Source organism: Rana temporaria, chromosome 5 (genome assembly GCF_905171775.1).
Source record: "Rana temporaria chromosome 5, aRanTem1.1, whole genome shotgun sequence".
NCBI classification, from domain to species: domain Eukaryota; kingdom Metazoa; phylum Chordata; class Amphibia; order Anura; family Ranidae; genus Rana; species Rana temporaria.
The window spans coordinates 292,442,150-292,461,357 of record NC_053493.1 but is presented as its reverse complement, the minus strand read 5'-3'; the positions used below and the strand labels follow the sequence as shown (position 1 = coordinate 292,461,357).

Below are 19,208 nucleotides of genomic sequence, written 5' to 3'. Positions count from 1 at the left end.
CTCGTTCCACCGGGAGCCTGGCACTGAAGTGATGGTCTAAGAAATGGGTTTAGCTACGATGTAAACAAGCCAGGCCTGGCTTGTAAAAGCATCTGGTCAAACCAATCTCAGACCCCTGATGAAGTCACGTGCTGTGGCGTAACCTGTAGGTCATTCTGGACAGGAAGTAATGCAGGAGATTGGCAAGTCATTGTACTAACACACAACAGAGCATTTTTTAATGTAAGAGATACTTTTTGTTTAAATAAATTACTGCTTTTAAATACTACACCATGGGGGATTACTTTATTTTACCCTATCATATGGAGTAAGGGTAGGAGATGGAGTCTTAAAGGGACCACTACTAAAGATTACCTGGATACTTCTGAAATACCTAGAACCAAGCTAGGATTGATGGAACATCATCCCAAATACTACAACTATAACAACTATAATGCCGTGTACACACAACCGTTTTTCATGTTATGGAAAAAAACAAAGTTTTTCTCGATGTGATTCCTCTCAAGCCTGCCTTGCATACACACGATCGTGATAAAAAATGCTCGAGCAAAGCGCGGTGACGTACAACACATACGACAGCACTATAAAAGGGAAGTTCCATTTGAATGGCGCCACCCTTTGGGCTGATTGTGCAAATTTCCCTTCTCATAACTTGCTACTGAGCATGCACGTTTTTTTCCCCGTTGTTAAAGCCTACACAGCTGTTTTTTCACGACGAGAAAAACGGCGAGAAAAAATAGAGCAGGCTCTAAATTTTTTATGTCCATTTTTTTTCGTCTAGAAAAATGCTCTGGAGTCTACACACGGCCGTTTTTAACGACCAATTTAAAAAATTGCATTTTTCTTGTCATGAAAAGTGGTCGTGTGTATGCGGCATCAGGCTTATTTGATTTGCCTTTTAAGGTGAGAATTCTGACAGCATAGAGGTGTCACAAGGAGGTGAAAGCACACCGATTTGTTTTTATATATGAACAAAAGAAGCACCGTATTTGGAAAATAGTGATTGTATTAGGCACATTGGGCCAGATTCACGTAGCCCGGGCGCAGTGTAACGTAACCGATTTACGTTACACCGCCGCAAATTTTCTGTCTAAGTGCCCGATCCACAAAGCACTTACCTGGAAATTTGCGGCGGTGTATCGTAAATCCGTCCGGCGCAAGGCGGGCCAATTCAAATGGGGCGGGTACCATTTAAATTAGGCGCGCTCCCACGCCGGAAGTACTGCGCATGCTCCCGGCGCAAATTTCCCGACGTGCTTTGCGCGAAATTTTCACGTTTTGTGAATCGCGACGTGAAAAAAAGACTTGCGCCGGGAAAAAGAAAAAATTAAAAAAAAAATCAAAAGCGACGCGGGAAAGACGGGTATACTTTTACATGGTGGAGTAATTTTCCACTTTGTAAAAGGTGCCCTATCTTTGTGACTGCAAACTAACACTCGCGGCGACGTAACGACGGGAAAAAGCTTTGTGGATCGCCGTAACTCCTAATTCTTATACCCGACGCTGGTTTACGACGCAAACTCCCCCCAGCGGCGGCCGCGGTACTGCATCCTAAGATCCGACAGTGTAAAACTATTACACCTGTCGGATCTTAGGGATATATATGCGTAACTGATTCTATGAATCAGTCGCATAGATAGAAACAGGGATACGACGGCGTATCAGGAGAAACGCCGTCGTATCCCTTTTGTGAATCTGGCCCATTACTGCTGGAGAATGAACTGTTGTATACAGTACTTTCATTTAATTATACACCTCTGCAATGGACTGCACTGTGTGATGCACTTTGTATGTTTATGTTAATACATATGCACTATATATTTTTTCAGTGGTATATATTATAGAATAGGTTTACATGTTTAGTTGGTGATACACCTACACATGGTAGAGCTTGCACAGTTTTCACACTATACACTGTTCATATTCTGTGGGAACACAGTAGGTGGCTGCAGCAGCTCGTTTTCAATTACCTACACAGCCATTAGTTGATTTACTTTGAACACCATATTTTGTTTTTTATTTGTACACTTGAGTAGCGCAGAGGTATATCCGCACTCATTAAAGAGAAACTGTCACTGTCCATGCTATCAAAGAGATGCTGTTCATCCCTTGTGATAGCAATTAAAGTGATATAAATGAAAGACTGTAAAAAAAAAATTATAAAATATATAATACAGTTTAAAAAATTGTAAAGTTCCCCTGACTCCCGTGCTAGCATGCAAAGACGGACATATATGATGGTCCCATGTACATATGTAAACGGTGATCGGTGCAAACAAACAGACAAATACAAAAAGAGGGAAACTAACACAAACACAAAGTACAAAACATAAAATAAAATAACGAAATTCCCCTTCTTATTGGTTGAACTTGATGGGCTTATGTCTTTTTTTCAACCAGACTATGTAACTATGCAACCTGACCCCCCCCCCCAAATAAAAAAATAAATAAACACACGCACATACACACCCTCTAAATCAGGGGTCTTAAATTGGTGGCCTTCCAGCTGTTGCAAAACTACAAGTCCCTGTGAGGCATTGCAAGGCTGAGGCCCCGTACACACGGCAGAATTCAGCCAGAAACTCGATGGGAGACGTATTCTGCCGAGAAAACCGGTCGTGTGTACACTTTTCGACGAGGATCTCGTCGGGCCAAAAAGAGAACATGTTCTCTATTTCCTCGTTAATCAATGGGAAAAGTTGGCTCGGCGAGATCCTCGGCGGCTTCACAAGGAACTCGACGAGCAAAACAATGTGTTTTGCCCGTCGAGTTTCTCGGACGTGTGTACGGGGCCTGACAGTTACAAACATGACTCCCACAGGCAGAGGCATGATGGGACTTGTAGTTTTGCAACAGCTGGAGGGCCGCCAGTTTGAGACCCCTGTTCTAAATAAAGTAAAAAAGAGTAGTTTTTTTTTAATCAAAACTAAGCAGCTTAATGGCAGAAATTCTGAGTTTCTGTTTAGGTGAAATGTTGCCAATAGTGAAATCAACAATTTTGCTGAAAAACAATCTGTTTTGCTAAAAGCCTTCTCACCTCCAACTTTACACCCTTTTCCGAGTGAGCCTATGGCAGAAAGGTTTTCTATTTGTGTAGTAACATTGTAGTGTATACTATTATCTTGTTCACCTAATTCCCCCGCATTTAAGAATATTTAGTCAAGTTCTCTTTTATCATGTTGCTTATTGCAAAAAATCATATGGACTTTGCTTAACAAACTACTTTCCTAAACTAACTGGTAAGTCCTCGAGGAGCTCCTTTTTCCCTTCACGTTCTTTGTGTGCCTTTAAGCTGTTGCAGTAAGAAGGGAAATACAGCTTTCTCTTAGATATTGCTACCATTTAACTCCTCAAACTAAGAACCACAAGTGTACTTGATGCTCAATCATCATCTGCAATGAATTCTCATTTTTAATGAGCAGCTTGTCTTCATGCGTCTCAAAAGACAAAAAGCACAAAGCAATCTCAGGTAATTTAAAGCCAGCGTCTGATGCCTCCCTTAACTACTGCCTTTTTTTGAGCTGAAATCTTCCTGTTAAGTCCATGTGGGACTCCTGGGCCATTTCAGTCAAACCCAATTTCACTTATTTATCACAAACCCCTACTAAGCAGGAGCTCCACTGTGAATTGCTTCTACATACGGTCTATTCCAGGCTTTGAACTCCAAAAAGGATTTTAAAAAAGCCAATCTCAATAACATTAGAAAACTGAGTGCATTGCTTTTCCACTGACTGTGAAAAAAAAGAAGAAAATCTGAAGCTTGATTTAATGGCTAATCTTTTCCATTTGCTTGATGAGTACTGCAGATGCCCCTAAACAATCACCCATTCTGTTCAACAAAATGTCAGTGTGTGTTTGCTACTGAAAAAATACTATGAAAGATGTTAAAGGCATCTTCTAACTTAGTAAAAGAATATTGGCTTTGCCTGGTTTTATTTTATACATTTTTTGAAAGTTAGAAACTGTTTTATTTTTATTTTTTTATTATTTGCATATACTAGTTTCTTTATAATTACAAATGTAATAATATAGAGCTGTGAATCTAATAACAAAACCTTGCAAAGGCTGCATGCTTGTTAGCAGCCTGTGTATAACTGATTAATCTATATGAGTCCGCCCCTGCTAAGAAGGGCAAATGTTTCCTCCACTGAGTGAAGCAGAAGTATGTTAAGATTTGTCCTTCTATGCATGCCTACTTTGCAACAGTGGAAATAAAAAACAGCAATTCTGCTTGGGGCCTGTCACCCACTGGCTGCAAGTGGTAAATATCAAATACTTATATGCAATTTCTTAAAAAAAAGTATTTTAAACTATGTATACTCAACATTATATATATATATATATATATATATATATATATATATATATATATATATATATATATATATATATATATATATATATATATATATAGTTGCATATATATATATATATATATATATATATATTATGTGTGTACAGTTGCGCATATATATATATATATATATATATATATATATATATATATATATATAGTACTTATTTACCGTACCTCTTATTTACCTCTTAAAGTGATATTCAACCCAAAAACAAAAATGTAATTTATGGTAGCTTACCTATCCTTAGATGTGGTGGCTACTCTAGTTCTTTCTTTTTTTTATCCTTTTTTCCCTTTATTTCACCTGGTGATGCAGCCAGTAACACACCTCCTTCCATATACACCTTGCTAAATGAACATTAGGCTTGATAAGTGAATACCCTATACTCCTTTAGTGAATGGATCATACCCTTTATGAGGAGGCCAGATATGTTTTGCTTGCGTCTTTGTTTTCCTCTTGGTCAGCTGTTGTTTTGGTGGATAAAACATATATTTCCCTACTTTTCGCCTTTAGTGACTAAATATATTGCAATGGAATGGAGACACATGATTGTGTAGCTAAGCAAATTCTTTATACTGATTGCTTGTGGTATTGAGTACCTTTTATTAGGCGACCGGGAGTTTCATTTTGTAAACCGTAGGCCAAAGGTTATATCTCTTTATTAAATGATAGCTTAAAACATAAGCCGAAACCTGATGTCATTGCAAGGAAGGCTTTATGTAAAGTCAATATACTTCGTTGTGCTTTATGCTAAGGCAATACCCTGTGATTGCTTTGGTGGCCATAGAAAGCTATCATGAAAATTTTATAGTTCATCATGTGTGATGGCTTTGCTTGACTTTAGCTCTGTCGAATGAATATTTCCAGCTAGATTCCTATTGCTCTCTATCATTTTTGATACCGAGTACAATAGGTTACGTATTACAACTAATGTTTTATGCATCTAATAAGGTACATTGCTTTAATTCTGATTGAGTGCTCCTTATTTTACAGTATAGTTCATGAACTGGCATTGATTTGCCTTTCTGTATAATAGAAGCATGATATATATTTTTGAAATTAAAGGGGTTGTAAAGACAAAAATATTTTCCTCTTAAATTAAAGTCTGACAGTAGCTGATAAAGTAAAAAGTAATGTTTTGCATTATAACTAGTTTGATACCTGTTGAAATCGAGCTGTTTTATTCATCTCCGTCACTCCTGAATCGTTATTCTCACTGACTTCATTCTTGCTACATCATGGCCTAATGGGAACTACAGTTCCCATTAGGCTTAGCCTCCATGCCTGTGAGGGATAAGAGAGCATCTTCACGCAGGGCTGTAGTCATAGGGAGGGGGTGAGCACATTCTGCTTTCCACCATGCAAAACGGCTCAGATGCTGGAGGAAAGCAAGAAGAGGAGTGACATGAAATGGAATTTTCAAACCTGCATTACTGTATTTTGGAGGTCAAAAGGAAAAACGAGGTAAGTGATATTTAAATGCTCTAGCTTACAGCAATCAATTGATCTAATAAAAAACAAACCTTTAGTGTTCCTTTAAGTTTAAAAAGTCCCTTTTGTCTGTTCTTTTTGCAAAAAGCAGCAATTTGAAGGAACCCATGGCAATTGATAGGAGATCAACTTTTTATTAGTTGCCATACCAAGCTGCTGAAAACTTAATTTAGACAGGGTGTCCAGTAATTCTTAATGCCAAATATAACATGTGGGTCAGCTAAAAAACAGAAGGGAATTTGTAACCTTGGAAATTGCAGCTTTCAGTTCCTGAGGTACATAGACACCAGTGGCGGCTGTTTTTTTGGGGGGCGGCAAACAAACCCCCCCACCGCACAGCGGCACACCCCCACACTGTCTGTCGGTCCGGCACTTACCCCATCTAGGCGTGTAGCGGGTTGTGGGCAGCGGGTAGCCACTCAGTGCCCTTTCCTCCATTGGTGGCTTCCAGTGTGCGGCTCCTCCCCTCCAGCTAGGAGTCCAATAGGATCGCATGTCCTTTCAGCCAATCGGGTGACAGGTCTCAAAACCCGCTTTCTGATTAGCCGGGAAGAGGGTCAGTGTTACAACAGTGAGTACTCCGTTCGCATTCTCTGCACCCTACTTTGAAGCCTATTAGAGCCTCTGGCTCATGTGCTTCAAAAAAAATCCTCCAACACTGTAATTCATGCATCATGTGTCCTGCAAAGGGCCAGACACATGGATGGTGTCGTGGCGATGGACGGGGGGCACCTGTACTCCCCTAATTGACAGGCCACCCTTGATAGACACTAGACTGTTTAGCCACCTACAAAGATACACACTGAAAGTATTGTTTAGTTAGCACCTCATATTAGACAGTTTTTATAAATCTAAAGGAGATAATTCAGAAACATTAGGACAAAAAGTTAACAAAAAGTTTAAGGGACATTCCACTAAAGGTGATATTTTAGACTTTGGTAGATAATTCGGACATACACCACCTAATGATCTCTCTTTTGGATACTCCTGCTCACTTGCTACACATGTTAAGAGGAAGTTCTACACTCCCAGTTGGAGTTTTATGTTATTTTACATCACAGAGGATGCAAAAGAATAAATTAAAGCTCTCCAAGGCAGGACAAGGTGGAAGGTTAAAAAGCTGAGAAACCTGGTAGTTAGAACTCTATATTGAAGCCCTCAAGACTGTGGTCCAAGGAACATCCCACCATAGTATACCTTTACCTGAGATATCTCAGTTAGGTTAGCCTTTTAAACAGGTGCATATTTATAAAAAAATAATTTGTTATTCAACAAACATTCTCTGCAGGTGAGTATTCTCATTGCTCCTCTTCATTCTTCTCAAGACATTCTGCGCTTCAGCTCTCTAGTCACTTTCTACAATTGTTGCATCTGGTATTTTTTCAGAGCCTCTCCCCTCTTCTGAAACACCCTACCTCAAACTGGTTGATCTCTGAAAAATGTCTTCAATAAATATTATCTTGCCTCTACCTAACCATTAGAGTTGTAATTCTAAAAAAGGTATTACCTTTTGCTTCACTTGCCCTACCCTTTTAGATGGTAAGCTCTTATGAGTAGGGCTCTCATAGCCCTCTTGTCTTGAGTTGCAACTGTACTGTTTCCTTGTGTTTTGTAAAGTTCCATGCAAACTGTGGGCACCATATAAATCATGTATAATAATAACTATTCCAATTACATTTATTTTAAATGGCAGTGATTAAATCCTTACCAGAGAATGTGTAAATGAAAGTTACATTCACAGACGCCTAATTTTAAATAGTTTGGGGGAAGGTCTTCCAAAAATACAAATTGGACAGCCATTACATCTGCACTGTACCAATAATTATAGCTTACTTAGTTTAGTGTTTCAGAAACAAAACCAGTAGTGGGGGTCAGGAGAGGCAAAGCCTAAGCATTCGACAGGGACCCCAGGATGCTCTACATAGTACAAAACCATACATGCAGGCAACTAGATACCTGCATCATAGTTGTTCCTGGCTGAAATGCTTTAAAAGTGTCAATTTAACATGTAACCGTGGCTAGGCTATGGACATTCAAATATCAATGATGTAAAGGTAGAGTAAGTGCTCTGGGAAGAGATATAAAGATGAGCTGAGCTGCTGAGAGAATTTGTTTTCTGCGGTGTCTTCAGCTACAGGGGTCAGTGAGGGCTTGTTTTAAAGCTCATTTACTGTTTTTTATTAATATTTAAATATACAAATGAATATAGCCTGACCACAGTTTTACTTTTAACGTTTGCCTTTTTTTGTTATATTTATGCATGTAACTTTGATTGTAAAAAAAAAACTGCAAAACTAAAAACACAGCAGGTTGTCATTTAATAATGTGTTTAGCTCTTCCAGATTTGTGATCTGAATAATAAAACAGAGAGCTGCTCCAGTTTGTTTGACACTGGTGACTCTTCATCTAAATCACAACTATGAGTTGTTACATATGTCAAAGGCTGAGTTAGGTATTAGCACTAATCACATTCAGCTTAAAATTGGCAAGGTAGACAGTACTTCGATATCTCTTCATATGCACTCATGACACTCGACTTGTGACTCAGGAGAAAGGCCATGCATTAGCAAGTTTGTCAGCACATCTTGTTTAAATCCACAATGCATTTAATAAAATGGTAAAAAACATAATAGAGTGTGATAGAAAAATGTCAAGTGTGCAGATTACATGTCGCAGAGCAATCAGATTGCAGTCACAGCAAAGTACAGTCAAATAGGTAATTGAATTCTGGTTTCTGCGTCCTACAAGCTGCAACTTAACTTTGAATTTATTCTGAAAATAAAAAAACAGTCATGCTGCAGCTTATGTCTATATCATGAGGCTTACATGTTATTTCCTATGAACTTCTCAGCTCTAACCTTTGTAGTTTTAAATGTACACAGAATCACATTTGCTGCAACAGATTTATTTTGTATCATGATCATAGCAGACAGACTTAAAACTCATTTGTTATGGCTCATTAGCAAGTTTATTATAATGTTATGCCAACTGCTTTCCCATAACTAATTAAAAGTGTGACTTCAGTTGTTGAAACTTTTATTTGTACATTAACTTCTGTTCTGAGAGGGAATATTAAAAATCATATTACAGTATGTGAATCAGTAATGTACAATTTCAATAATGCATAATAACTGAGGCACATATTTACGGGGGTACATTATGTTTGACAAGAGTAACCATAGACATTGGATATCACATTATCGAGTGCTGGCCTTCTCCTCTGTAAGCTTCCCTCTCCCCCACCTGCTTTTACTTTGACTTAACAACCTTATAGGCAGAGCTTTTTTTCAGCAGGAACATGGGGGAACGCACCTCAAACACTAAGGCTCGGATTCACGTAGGAGATACGACGGCGTATCTCCAGATACGCCGTCGTATCTCTGAGTCTGAGGCGTCGTATCTTGGCGCCTGATTCAAAGAATCAGATACGCCAAAATTTCTCTAAGATATGACCAGCGTAAGTCTCCTACGCCGTCGTATCTTAACTGCATATTTACGCTGGCCGCTAGGGGCGTGTACGCTGATTTACGCCTAGAAATATGTAATTCAGCTAGAACACAGCTTTATCAGGTGATCACCACCAATCATAGCATCGATCAAGCAACAGTCTGTTGGCACTAAAGAAAAATAAATACTTTTAGTTTAAAGAGAGACATAGTGGGGACATGTATCTACCAATTTAGTAACAAAATGAGATGCAAATAAAGCTGCCTCTCACGTAGTAAATAGTAAAATATATGCTTTCATTTTTCTGTGTATTTGTAACCTCTATACCTAGACTTCTGGGCAGCCTACTGTGACAGGTTTGCACAGTTCTGAGGCAGATTTATCATTGTAGATGAGACAGAGTTTAATGCCAAACAATTGCACGATTTCAAATTTAAGAAAAAGAAACAAAAAAACAATAGAACTATTACGTAGAGGTTAGGGCCAGTTTTCATCCTATTGCTTTGCTAATTAGCAAGGTAATAATGAATTAAGATGTAACCTTATAGAAAATCTATCATTCTTGCTTGTGTTGGGTTTCTCCTTTGTCGGGAAGGCTTTTATATCACATTGGCTTTCTATCAAACTGAGATGCAAGAGACTCAGTAGGCATTCTAGTAAAACAAAAATCTATTATTCTGATTTAAACCTTAGGTTTAGGAGGATGGTTCCTTCTTATCTGACATTTAATGTGAACATGTTAGCTAATTTAAACCTTTAATTGGAAAGTGAGGCCACAAACCCTCTTTTATGTCGCCCTTTAATGTAAATTTTTCATTGTTACTTGATTTCAGAACTTATCATTAGCCTTTCGCCAGACCAATGAAGGTAGCTCAGTTGAAAATAAGTGCACTTTCATTGCAGAGGTTGCAAATAAGTGCATATTCATTGCAGAGTGTAATCACGGTTCATGGGACTTACCGTATATACTCGAGCATAAGCTGAGTTTTTCAGCCCATTTTTTAGGCTGAAAAACTACCCCCTGGCTTATACTCGAGTCAGCAGTAAAACAGCCGGTCTGCCGCTATGTAATCCATATGCAGCCGTACCTTTTCATTAGTAAACAGCGTGTGTCTACCGCTGTATAATCCAGTCTGTTTCTGTCCATTGTAAGACAGCCTCGCCTCCTCCTCGTCTGTGATAGGCGGAACACTGATACAGCTTCCCAGCATCGTATCAGTGTTCCGCCTATCACGGACGGATGAGGAGGAGGAGGCGGGGCTTTCTTACAATAGACAGAAACAGACTGGATTATACAGCGGCAGACACACACTGTTTTACTAATAAAAAGGTACGGCTGCATATGGATTACACAGCGGCAGACACGCTGTTTTACTGATGACTGTGAGAGACTGCATATGTGGGCACAGTGAGAGACTGCATATGTGGGCACAGTGAGAGACTGCATGTGGGCCCAGTGAGAGACTGCATATGGGCACAGTGAGAGACTGCAACTGGGAACAGTGAGAGACTGAAACTGGGAACAGTGAGATTGCAACTGGGCACAGTAAAACTGCAACTGGGAACAGTGAGACTGCAACTGGGAACAGTGAGACTGCAACTGGGCACAGTGAGACTGCAACTGGGCACAGTGAGACTGCAACTGGGCACAATTAGACTGCAAATGGGCACAGTGAGGCTGCAGATGGGCATTGTTTACCCAGTAGCTGCTGCATTTTCCCACCCTAGGCTTATACTCAAGTCAATATGTTTTCCCAGTTTTTTGTGGTAAAATTAGGTGCCTTGGCTTATATTCGGGTCAGGTTATACATATAGTATATACGGTAGTAAAGCCAGAGAGATCAGCAATAGCTATTCAGTCTCTTTCTTTAAATATGTTGGTTTGTACTTGAATCTTGTGCATAATTAGTTATCAATGAATGTGAATGGTAAAACCTTTTGCACTTACTAGTCCTCCAAGTCAGTAATAAAAGGGGTGCCTGGCTCACATACAAAAAAACATCAAGTATTGTTTATTATGTCATAAGACAAAAATGTAATACTTGTATCTTTTTTATAGTCCCTGTCCTTAAATTTAATGAGAGCAATATAAGAAACAATAACAACAACACTTGTTTCCCTGCTAAATGCAGCACACATTATCAATAAAGGCATACTCGCTTTTTCCCAATTCTAAGAGTTGCTAAGTTCACTGAGCCATAATTAATTTAGCAATCTCGGCTTCCCTCCGTTTTCTCATTCCAAAGAAAATGTCAATTCTATTTCATTTCAATGACCTCATAAAATTATAGATTGATTCAGCTGATGTTCAGAGACACCAGTGGGGAAATATGAATTTCATTCAGCCTACTGATTAAGAAACAGTATGTATGACATGTGCCAATGCCACATTCTGATCTGCACACACTTAACAAATGCCTGTCTTTGTTTCATCTCCACCCCTCTTGCATTATTTTTTAAGTCATATTAACTAGTTCACTACCATTGGTGCTATTAGGAAGCTTTAAGAAAAATGGTCAAGTTGTGAACCTCTCTTCTGAAATTTTTTGGTCACATCTCATATCATTTTAGCCCTTCTTAACCCTTGTTGGAAAACTTCAGTGCCATCCTTTTTTTTCTGTTATGGGTGTGAAAACAGCCTGAAGTTCTATTGCTGTGAAAAACATCTTTAGGGGTGCTTGAATTTCAGTGGTTATTCCAATGAAAATCTTCAAACAATTTGTCTGGTGAGGCAGCTCTCAAACACACAATCATCCCACTTAAAAGGGTATATAGCCAAAGAAAAAAGACTGCTCAGGTGTGGAGATCTTCAAAGTGAGTGCTTCCCCCAGGACCACGGGTGCAGGCAATGCATATGAGATTGCAAGACAAAAGAAATAATTTCTTCTGGACAGCCGCACTCCGAACAAAAAATTGCCTTTATTGTAAAAAAATCAAAGATAAAAAACAGCACTACAGGTCACAGCTGACGCGTTTCACACTATACTTAGTGTTTAGTCATAGCTCAGTATGAAACGTGTCAGCTCTGCCAACATGCTGTGACCTGTAGTGCTGTTTTTTTACAATAAAGGCAATTTTTTGTTCGGAGTACGGCTGTCCAGAAGAAATCCTTTCTTTTGTCCTAAAAGGGTATATAGAAGCAACTGAAATTACAAAGTGAAAGGGTCCAAAGTGTCTTTAATTGATTGTAATACATTAAATAAAAATGTTACACTGTTACAAACAATTAAAGGCATTTTGGACTTATTTTGTGGTGTGGCACTCATTTGTACAGTATACTTTGGGATTCTATTGTTTTGATCTGAGATGCTTATAAGTAGAATTCTAGCACCTGACAGGACAAAAAAAATGCTTTAATCAGGTTGTAAGCCCATGATAATTTTTCGGGTTCTATGCACCATTTTATTAGCTTATCTTTAGGGCTACAACTGGTAGAAATATACTTCTCCCTATAAATGTTTAGCTGATCTTGTCGTCTTTTTTTTTTTTGATAGTTAGAAACTTTTAGGTGATTGTCTTGAGAATTGAATATTAGTGCAAATAGTTATCTAGCTAGTTCTCTCCCATTACCCTATACTGTCCCCTCCCCCTCTTGGTCTTCCTCTTACCCTCCTATCTACATATGAAGAGTGTACACTACTTTTTTTATTTTACTATCCATCCTTGTTGACTTAATTTATTACCTACCCATCACACAGAGGAACAGTTGCTACCTCTTTAGCTGTATTTTTATTTTGAGTACTAATACTAGCTGTCACATTTTTCACCCGCTGAAGATAAGATGTTGGTTCTGTGAAACCCACACAGTCATGTTTTTTTATGGGTATATCGTTTTATGTGATACCCTGTTTTAACTTGTCGTAATTTTTGTTAGGGTTGACCATTTGTTTTTTGGTGTATGTTAAAAAAACATCTTGAAATAAAGCAAAAAATCTGATCAGTCACAAAATACAGTTCTGAACAATTTATATTTTTCCACAAACTGCCTTCAGAACACATAAGTAAAAAAAATTGCTTCTTATCTAAGGTTATGATTTTGCTCACCTTTTTTAGGCACATATTCTGTGCATTTGCAGTCAACATGGATCACAGGAAGCATTGATCATCTTGACGTTATTTCTTAAAATGTCACTTACATGTCACTTACTCATTTTGGAATTGAGTTGGACAGCACATACAAGGCTGTATGTGCAGAAGTGAAAAGGTCAATGATTAAACCAAGATGGAAAGGTGACAGTGCTGTGTGAAAGCATTGCAAGACCTAGCTTAAAAATAAATCTTTGTAGACCTTTCATGAGGGAAATGTAGTTGAAAAAAGTTTAATAAAAAAACAATTTGTTTATAATGTATTAAAATATAAAGCCAAACTCCAGGTACTGTAAAATTGACACATCCTGTGCAGCCCTTTGCTTGAATTAATACAAATACCTACCTTATTCCTCATATTTTCAGGCTTCCTCCAAGCCGACAAGTCCCCCAATGCTTCTTCTCTTTACTATTCTGCTTGTTGCAGGATTTTCAACCTCATTATGTACAATGCATGACCACTGGTCCTGCATTTTATAGGAGGATTTTGAGGACCTGGACATATCATGGGAGTGTGAGGAGCAGAGAAGGGTAAATGAGAAAGAAACAAGCTAAGTATTTGCACCTATTCTAGAAGAAACAAGCAAGCAGTACTGGGTGGGGGGGGGGGAGGGGCGCATCTTTGAATTATATGCCATCCCAGTGAATCTTTTAGCGATAAATTTTTTTTTATTTTAAAGTCCTGTCTAAAAGCAAATACATTTTTATTTTTATTTTTGTTAATAAGCATTTACTTCTTACTGTAGTTGAATCAATTTTTCTAATATAAAGCAATTGCAAGGAGAAAGGGAATAGCCGCTCCAGGTGGGAACCCAGATGAATATCCTCCGCTGCAGAAAACTCAGGTGCAGGCAATGCACTTAGCAAAGCAGGAACAAAAATTGTCTCTGAACAGCCACACTCTGAACAAATTGTAGCCTTTATTAAAAGAAGGACAGCACTACAAGTCACTGCAAAATGAATTAAAAACCCGACACTGATGCGTTTCGCACTGAAACTAGTGCTTAGTCATAAGCACTAGTTTCAGTGTGAAACGCGTCAGCTGGCAGGGTTTTTATTTCATTTTGCTGTGACTTGTAGTGCTGTCCTTCTTTTAATAAAGGCTACAATTTGTTCAGAGTGTGGCTGTCCAGAGACAATTGTTGTTCCTGCTTTTATAAAGCAATTGCACCAGGACGATACTCTTACAGTAACCAATTTATAAATATGCCCTTCTGTTTTTGATTCCCATTCAGCACCTGCAATCCCCTTTTCTAATAAAAGTATCTTTATGGATTATTCTGTAATTCAACAGGAATAACAAGTAAGCATTGCTTAGCTTTGAAGTCAGCAAAATTCTAATATTATTAACGAAAATTAAACAAGTATTTAGAGAGCAACCAGAAAGGGGCTAGAAAAGAAATATTGCATATCATGAAATGCCTGCTCTTATACAAGACTTTTAAATTAAATTGTTTCCATTTTTTTGCCCAGGAGCAAAGTATAATATTTTGAAAACAAGCTACAAATTCACTGTTAGATTTTATAATTTTAACTGTCAGATAAAAACTATTTGGTTGCAACTAAAAGAAGATGCAATTTTCTTTTTTGAGATTTCATGGTAGGTTTATGCCATAACTACTTCAGCTAAATATAACAAAGTCAATAGTTATTTTATAATAGTTTTTAAACTTTAATCATTATAATTATTGTATCTCATACTTGTTCAGAATTACATCAACCACATTATCATAATTAGAAAAGAGGGCAAGTTTTGCTGTAAACCAAAAGGCATACATCCAATTAATCAGATTATAAAAATGTGTCTACCAGATATCAAATTTTATATTCTGACCTTGAGGTTTATACATTTGGTGTTCTACTTACAACATATTAAATATTCATTCAAAACACATTTTTTTTATATATTTCCCAATAAACATAAAATAACACTATCTAAATGTCAAGTTTTCATATAGTATGTATAATTGAAATACTATCTGAGAAAGTGAAGTTGTTTGGTTGTTCTAATTAATTTTCTTAAATACTACAGTACGTCCATTTCTAAGTTGAATTTCAGCATTTGTTTTTGTTTTGTTTGTTTTTTTCAAAGAAAAGGGTTGGAACATCTATCCAGTCCTCATTGCAGTCTCTATTGTTGTTGGAAAGTGGTCTCCTAATTTCTTGTTTAGTTTCATGATTAGTCTTATGACAAAAAAAAGGTCACAATAAGCAATGTTCAAAAAATAAATGGCTAGAGATTTACTTTTATGCCATTACATAGCCCAGAACAAAGACTTCAGCAATGGGCCTCCATATCACATTATCTCAAGAACACTAATACTTCATATTTTAAAATGTACAAGTGCCGCAATTTCTTTAACAATAAGGGGCAGCTGAACCTTGACCTACGTTAAATCCATTAAAAAGAATGGATCTGTTATTGTGTATATGGGCAAACGCAGCATTCATTCAGTTTCCCTTTGGGATCAGTTTGAGATGTTTCATCTGAGTTTCCACATAGGTGCTTTTACCCACATCTGACGTCCTGGTAGCATTCTAAGCTGCATCAAGCTGCTTTTTCATTCTTAATAAGCTGTATGGAAATGGAGAGACAAGCAGTTTTGATGGGAACAGATTCCTGTCTACGCCAACCCTTGCTTTTCACTGTCTTGCCATAATCAGCTTTCACTTTTACTACATAAAGGTTTGGTGCTTTATAAACAGGTGTAGAGATGACCAATGATAAGCAGCAGATTAATAATAACAGCCAAGAAGTCAAACAGCTATTAATTTTTCAGGTCTTTATTTGTAACCCTATAGATATATATATTTGTTTACTCTGTTTACTTCTAATGCCGCATACACGCGATCGGTCCACCTGATGAGAACGGTCTGATGGACTGTTTTCATCGGTTAACCGATAAAGCTGACTGATGGTCAGTCGTGCCTACACACCATCGGTTAAAAAAACGATCGTGTCAGAATGCGGTAACGTAAAACACAACGACGTGCTGAAAAAAACGAAGTTCAATCATTCCAAGCATGCGTCGACTTGATTCTGATCATGCGTGGCTTTTTAACCGATGGTCGTGCCTACTAACAATCGTTTTTTTTTTCTATCGGTTAGGAATCCATCGGTTAAATTTAAAACAAGTTGGCTTTTTTTTAACCTATGGATAAATAACCGATGAGGCCCACACACGATCGGTTTGGTCCGATGAAAACGGTCCCTCAGACCGTTCTCATCAGTTTGACCGATCGTGTGTACGCGGCATAAGAGAGGCAGCATTTGTTTAGTATTCTTCCTTTACAGATACCAGTAAGTTTGAAATGCAAGATTGAATATGCAAATGTTATGAAGCATATTTATAAAGCAGTAAATGTGACTTTCACCAAACGTTCAACGTTATTAAATCAATCATTGTCATTTAAAACACAGGAAGAGTCATCTGCATTGAATGTTTCATGCATGTATGTTAGATTTACTGCTTTATAAACATGCCCCTATAATTAATACCTAAGCCAAATGAGATCCATTATTGAGTTTTTTTATTCTTTTTCCAAGGCTAAAATGTTCTGTAGAAGATGGGTTATACAAACTCTCATCTTCAGCTAGATGAAAAGTGCAAAATTTGATGAACCAAGAATTTTCCCATCACAATAAAAAAATAGTTCTACATACATAACACCCCCCACACACACTAATAAATTCTCTCCTCCCTTTAATTTCTTGTTTTATGTGCTGTAATAACATAAGTACAAGCCCAGCAGATGTAGCATTCTCCCCCGTCATTGTTCTGCTATATGTCCTCTCTCTTACCCCTGTCTCTATCTGGTTCCTGCAACCAGCTCCTAGTGATGTGGGGCCATATTATACACATGCACAGAAATCTGGCATGATGTCTGTTTACATAGTGTTTCTATAAATGGAGGGTGCCTCCTGAGATATGAGCGTCACATATCCCTATGTTCATAGAAGGACACATAAACAGACACAGCAGAAGATCTCTGTCTGTGAATGTTCAAGATTTGGTACCGACTATGAGTGGAAAGTAATGCCTCCTGGGATACAGTATGTGATGTCAGTATCCCAGGATGCTGCAGGAGGAGAGTGAACCTTAATTCTTGACTGAATAAGAATAGCAGCAAAGCGCGGGGCCAGTAACAAAAATAAAATAAAGGAAATAAAATAAATAAACATGGGTTAGAATTTATAAAAAGTGAAGAATTATTAGACTGGTGGAAATTTGAATTTTTGAGTAAAGGTCTGTTTTAATAAAGATTAACTCTTTTCTATTTATTCTTACTTTAGGCAGCTGTACCTTTGATGAGCCATACCAGTCCTGTGGATATAGCCAATGGGAACGCAATGATCTAAACTGGGAACAGGTCAATACTTTGAGGAAGTCACACACAGATTCTTGGATGCCATCAGGTTTGTCAAAGTGAAATACTTGAATTTGTTTGAATTTGTTTGAAATGTTTGAATATAATAGATGGGGGCAGGGTTGGCATTAGACATAACCTCCGCAACACACCTCTTCTTTCCCCTGTCCCTCCTTAATTCTGCACCCCTGTCCACATGTCATCTTAGAACCCCCCACAACTCACCTTTGTACCATCTGTCAACAACTCAACTCTGCATCTCGCACATCTACAGCTTACACTCCAAGTCCACAACTACAGCTTATCTCTACCCCCCTTCCACATTTCACTACAGCATCCCCATCTACAGATTACCCCAATCCACAGCTTTTATCTTTTAAGCTCTCAACTTTCACCTCTTCACCCCCTGTCACCTTCAAACAACCTGCCAGTCCCCCCTTACAAGTTCTTGTCACTGTGTCACCTGCCCCCCCCCCCTCAACACTACTCAGCTCTCACTTTGCACAACATCTTCCTCTATCCAGTTTTAACAACTTCACCCCCCTCTTCACCTCTACCTCTTTCCAGCTTTAACAAATCCACCCGCCTCCTCACAAATTCACCCCCACTGTGGTCCTCCTCTCCATAGCTTGCGGTGCGTGCAACTATCATTGGTCCGTTTAGCACATGCAGGCTTTATTCACACGTCACTCAGCTATAAACTACAGGGAGGCACGGCAGGGCGGGACGGGAGCCTCAGGGCAGGGCAGGACAGGAGCCACAACTCCCGAAGCTGAAAAAAAAGTAAAAAAGTGAAAGTGAAAGTTCATTATAGCTGCAGCCAGTGGGGGGGGGCGTGGTGCTAGTGAAAGTGGACAGAGGCTTGTTTATGCTTCTCTGTAGCGGCCAGGCGATGCGCAGGTTAGCGATGGAGCTGGTAAAATTTAAAGGGGGAGCTTGCCTTGGTCGGCCGGGCCCCTAAGGATGCTCGGGCCCCTTTCATGAGTACTGCCTGTTCCCGTCTGATGGTGACCTTGACTATAGGGTCCTTTAAGTTTCCTTCAACAAATCTTACATTATTCAAGGTATTATTATTTTTATGAATCACAAAACTCAAATTTTTTGGGGGGGATTATCTGTATTCTGCATTCACATTCTTGCACATATTTGTTGTCACAACCAGGACCGTCTTTGGGTTACAAGTTTTAGTGTCATATCACTGACAACTTGTTACAAATGGAAAGGGTAGTAGAAGTTGGGGTACTTGCTTAAAAAAACAAAAGCTAAGGGGAATAAGGAGCTTTACCAGTACAGAAAATGTTCTTATATGGTCAAATCTTCATTGCTTGGTCATTGGGCATGTTAAAGCACACCAGGCCATAACTTTACACCCTTGATCTTGAATATTGAAAATATGTAAAGCTACAGAAAACAATGAGTAGTTGATATACGCAAGTATTCTTATGAACATGAACACAA

The 19,208-nt window shown here is 38.4% G+C and overlaps 1 protein-coding gene across 13 annotated transcripts in view; it reads left to right on the top strand.

Annotated features, from left to right (window-relative positions):
* PTPRM (protein tyrosine phosphatase receptor type M) overlaps positions 1-19,208 on the top strand; it is a 916,041-nt gene that overhangs the window by 214,780 nt on the left and 682,053 nt on the right. For all 13 annotated transcript variants that reach the window (XM_040353983.1, XM_040353984.1, XM_040353987.1 and 10 more), the window contains one exon: positions 17,677-17,799. In XM_040353983.1, the coding sequence (XP_040209917.1) occupies positions 17,677-17,799 (123 nt within the window). The remainder of the gene's footprint in view (positions 1-17,676; positions 17,800-19,208) is intronic.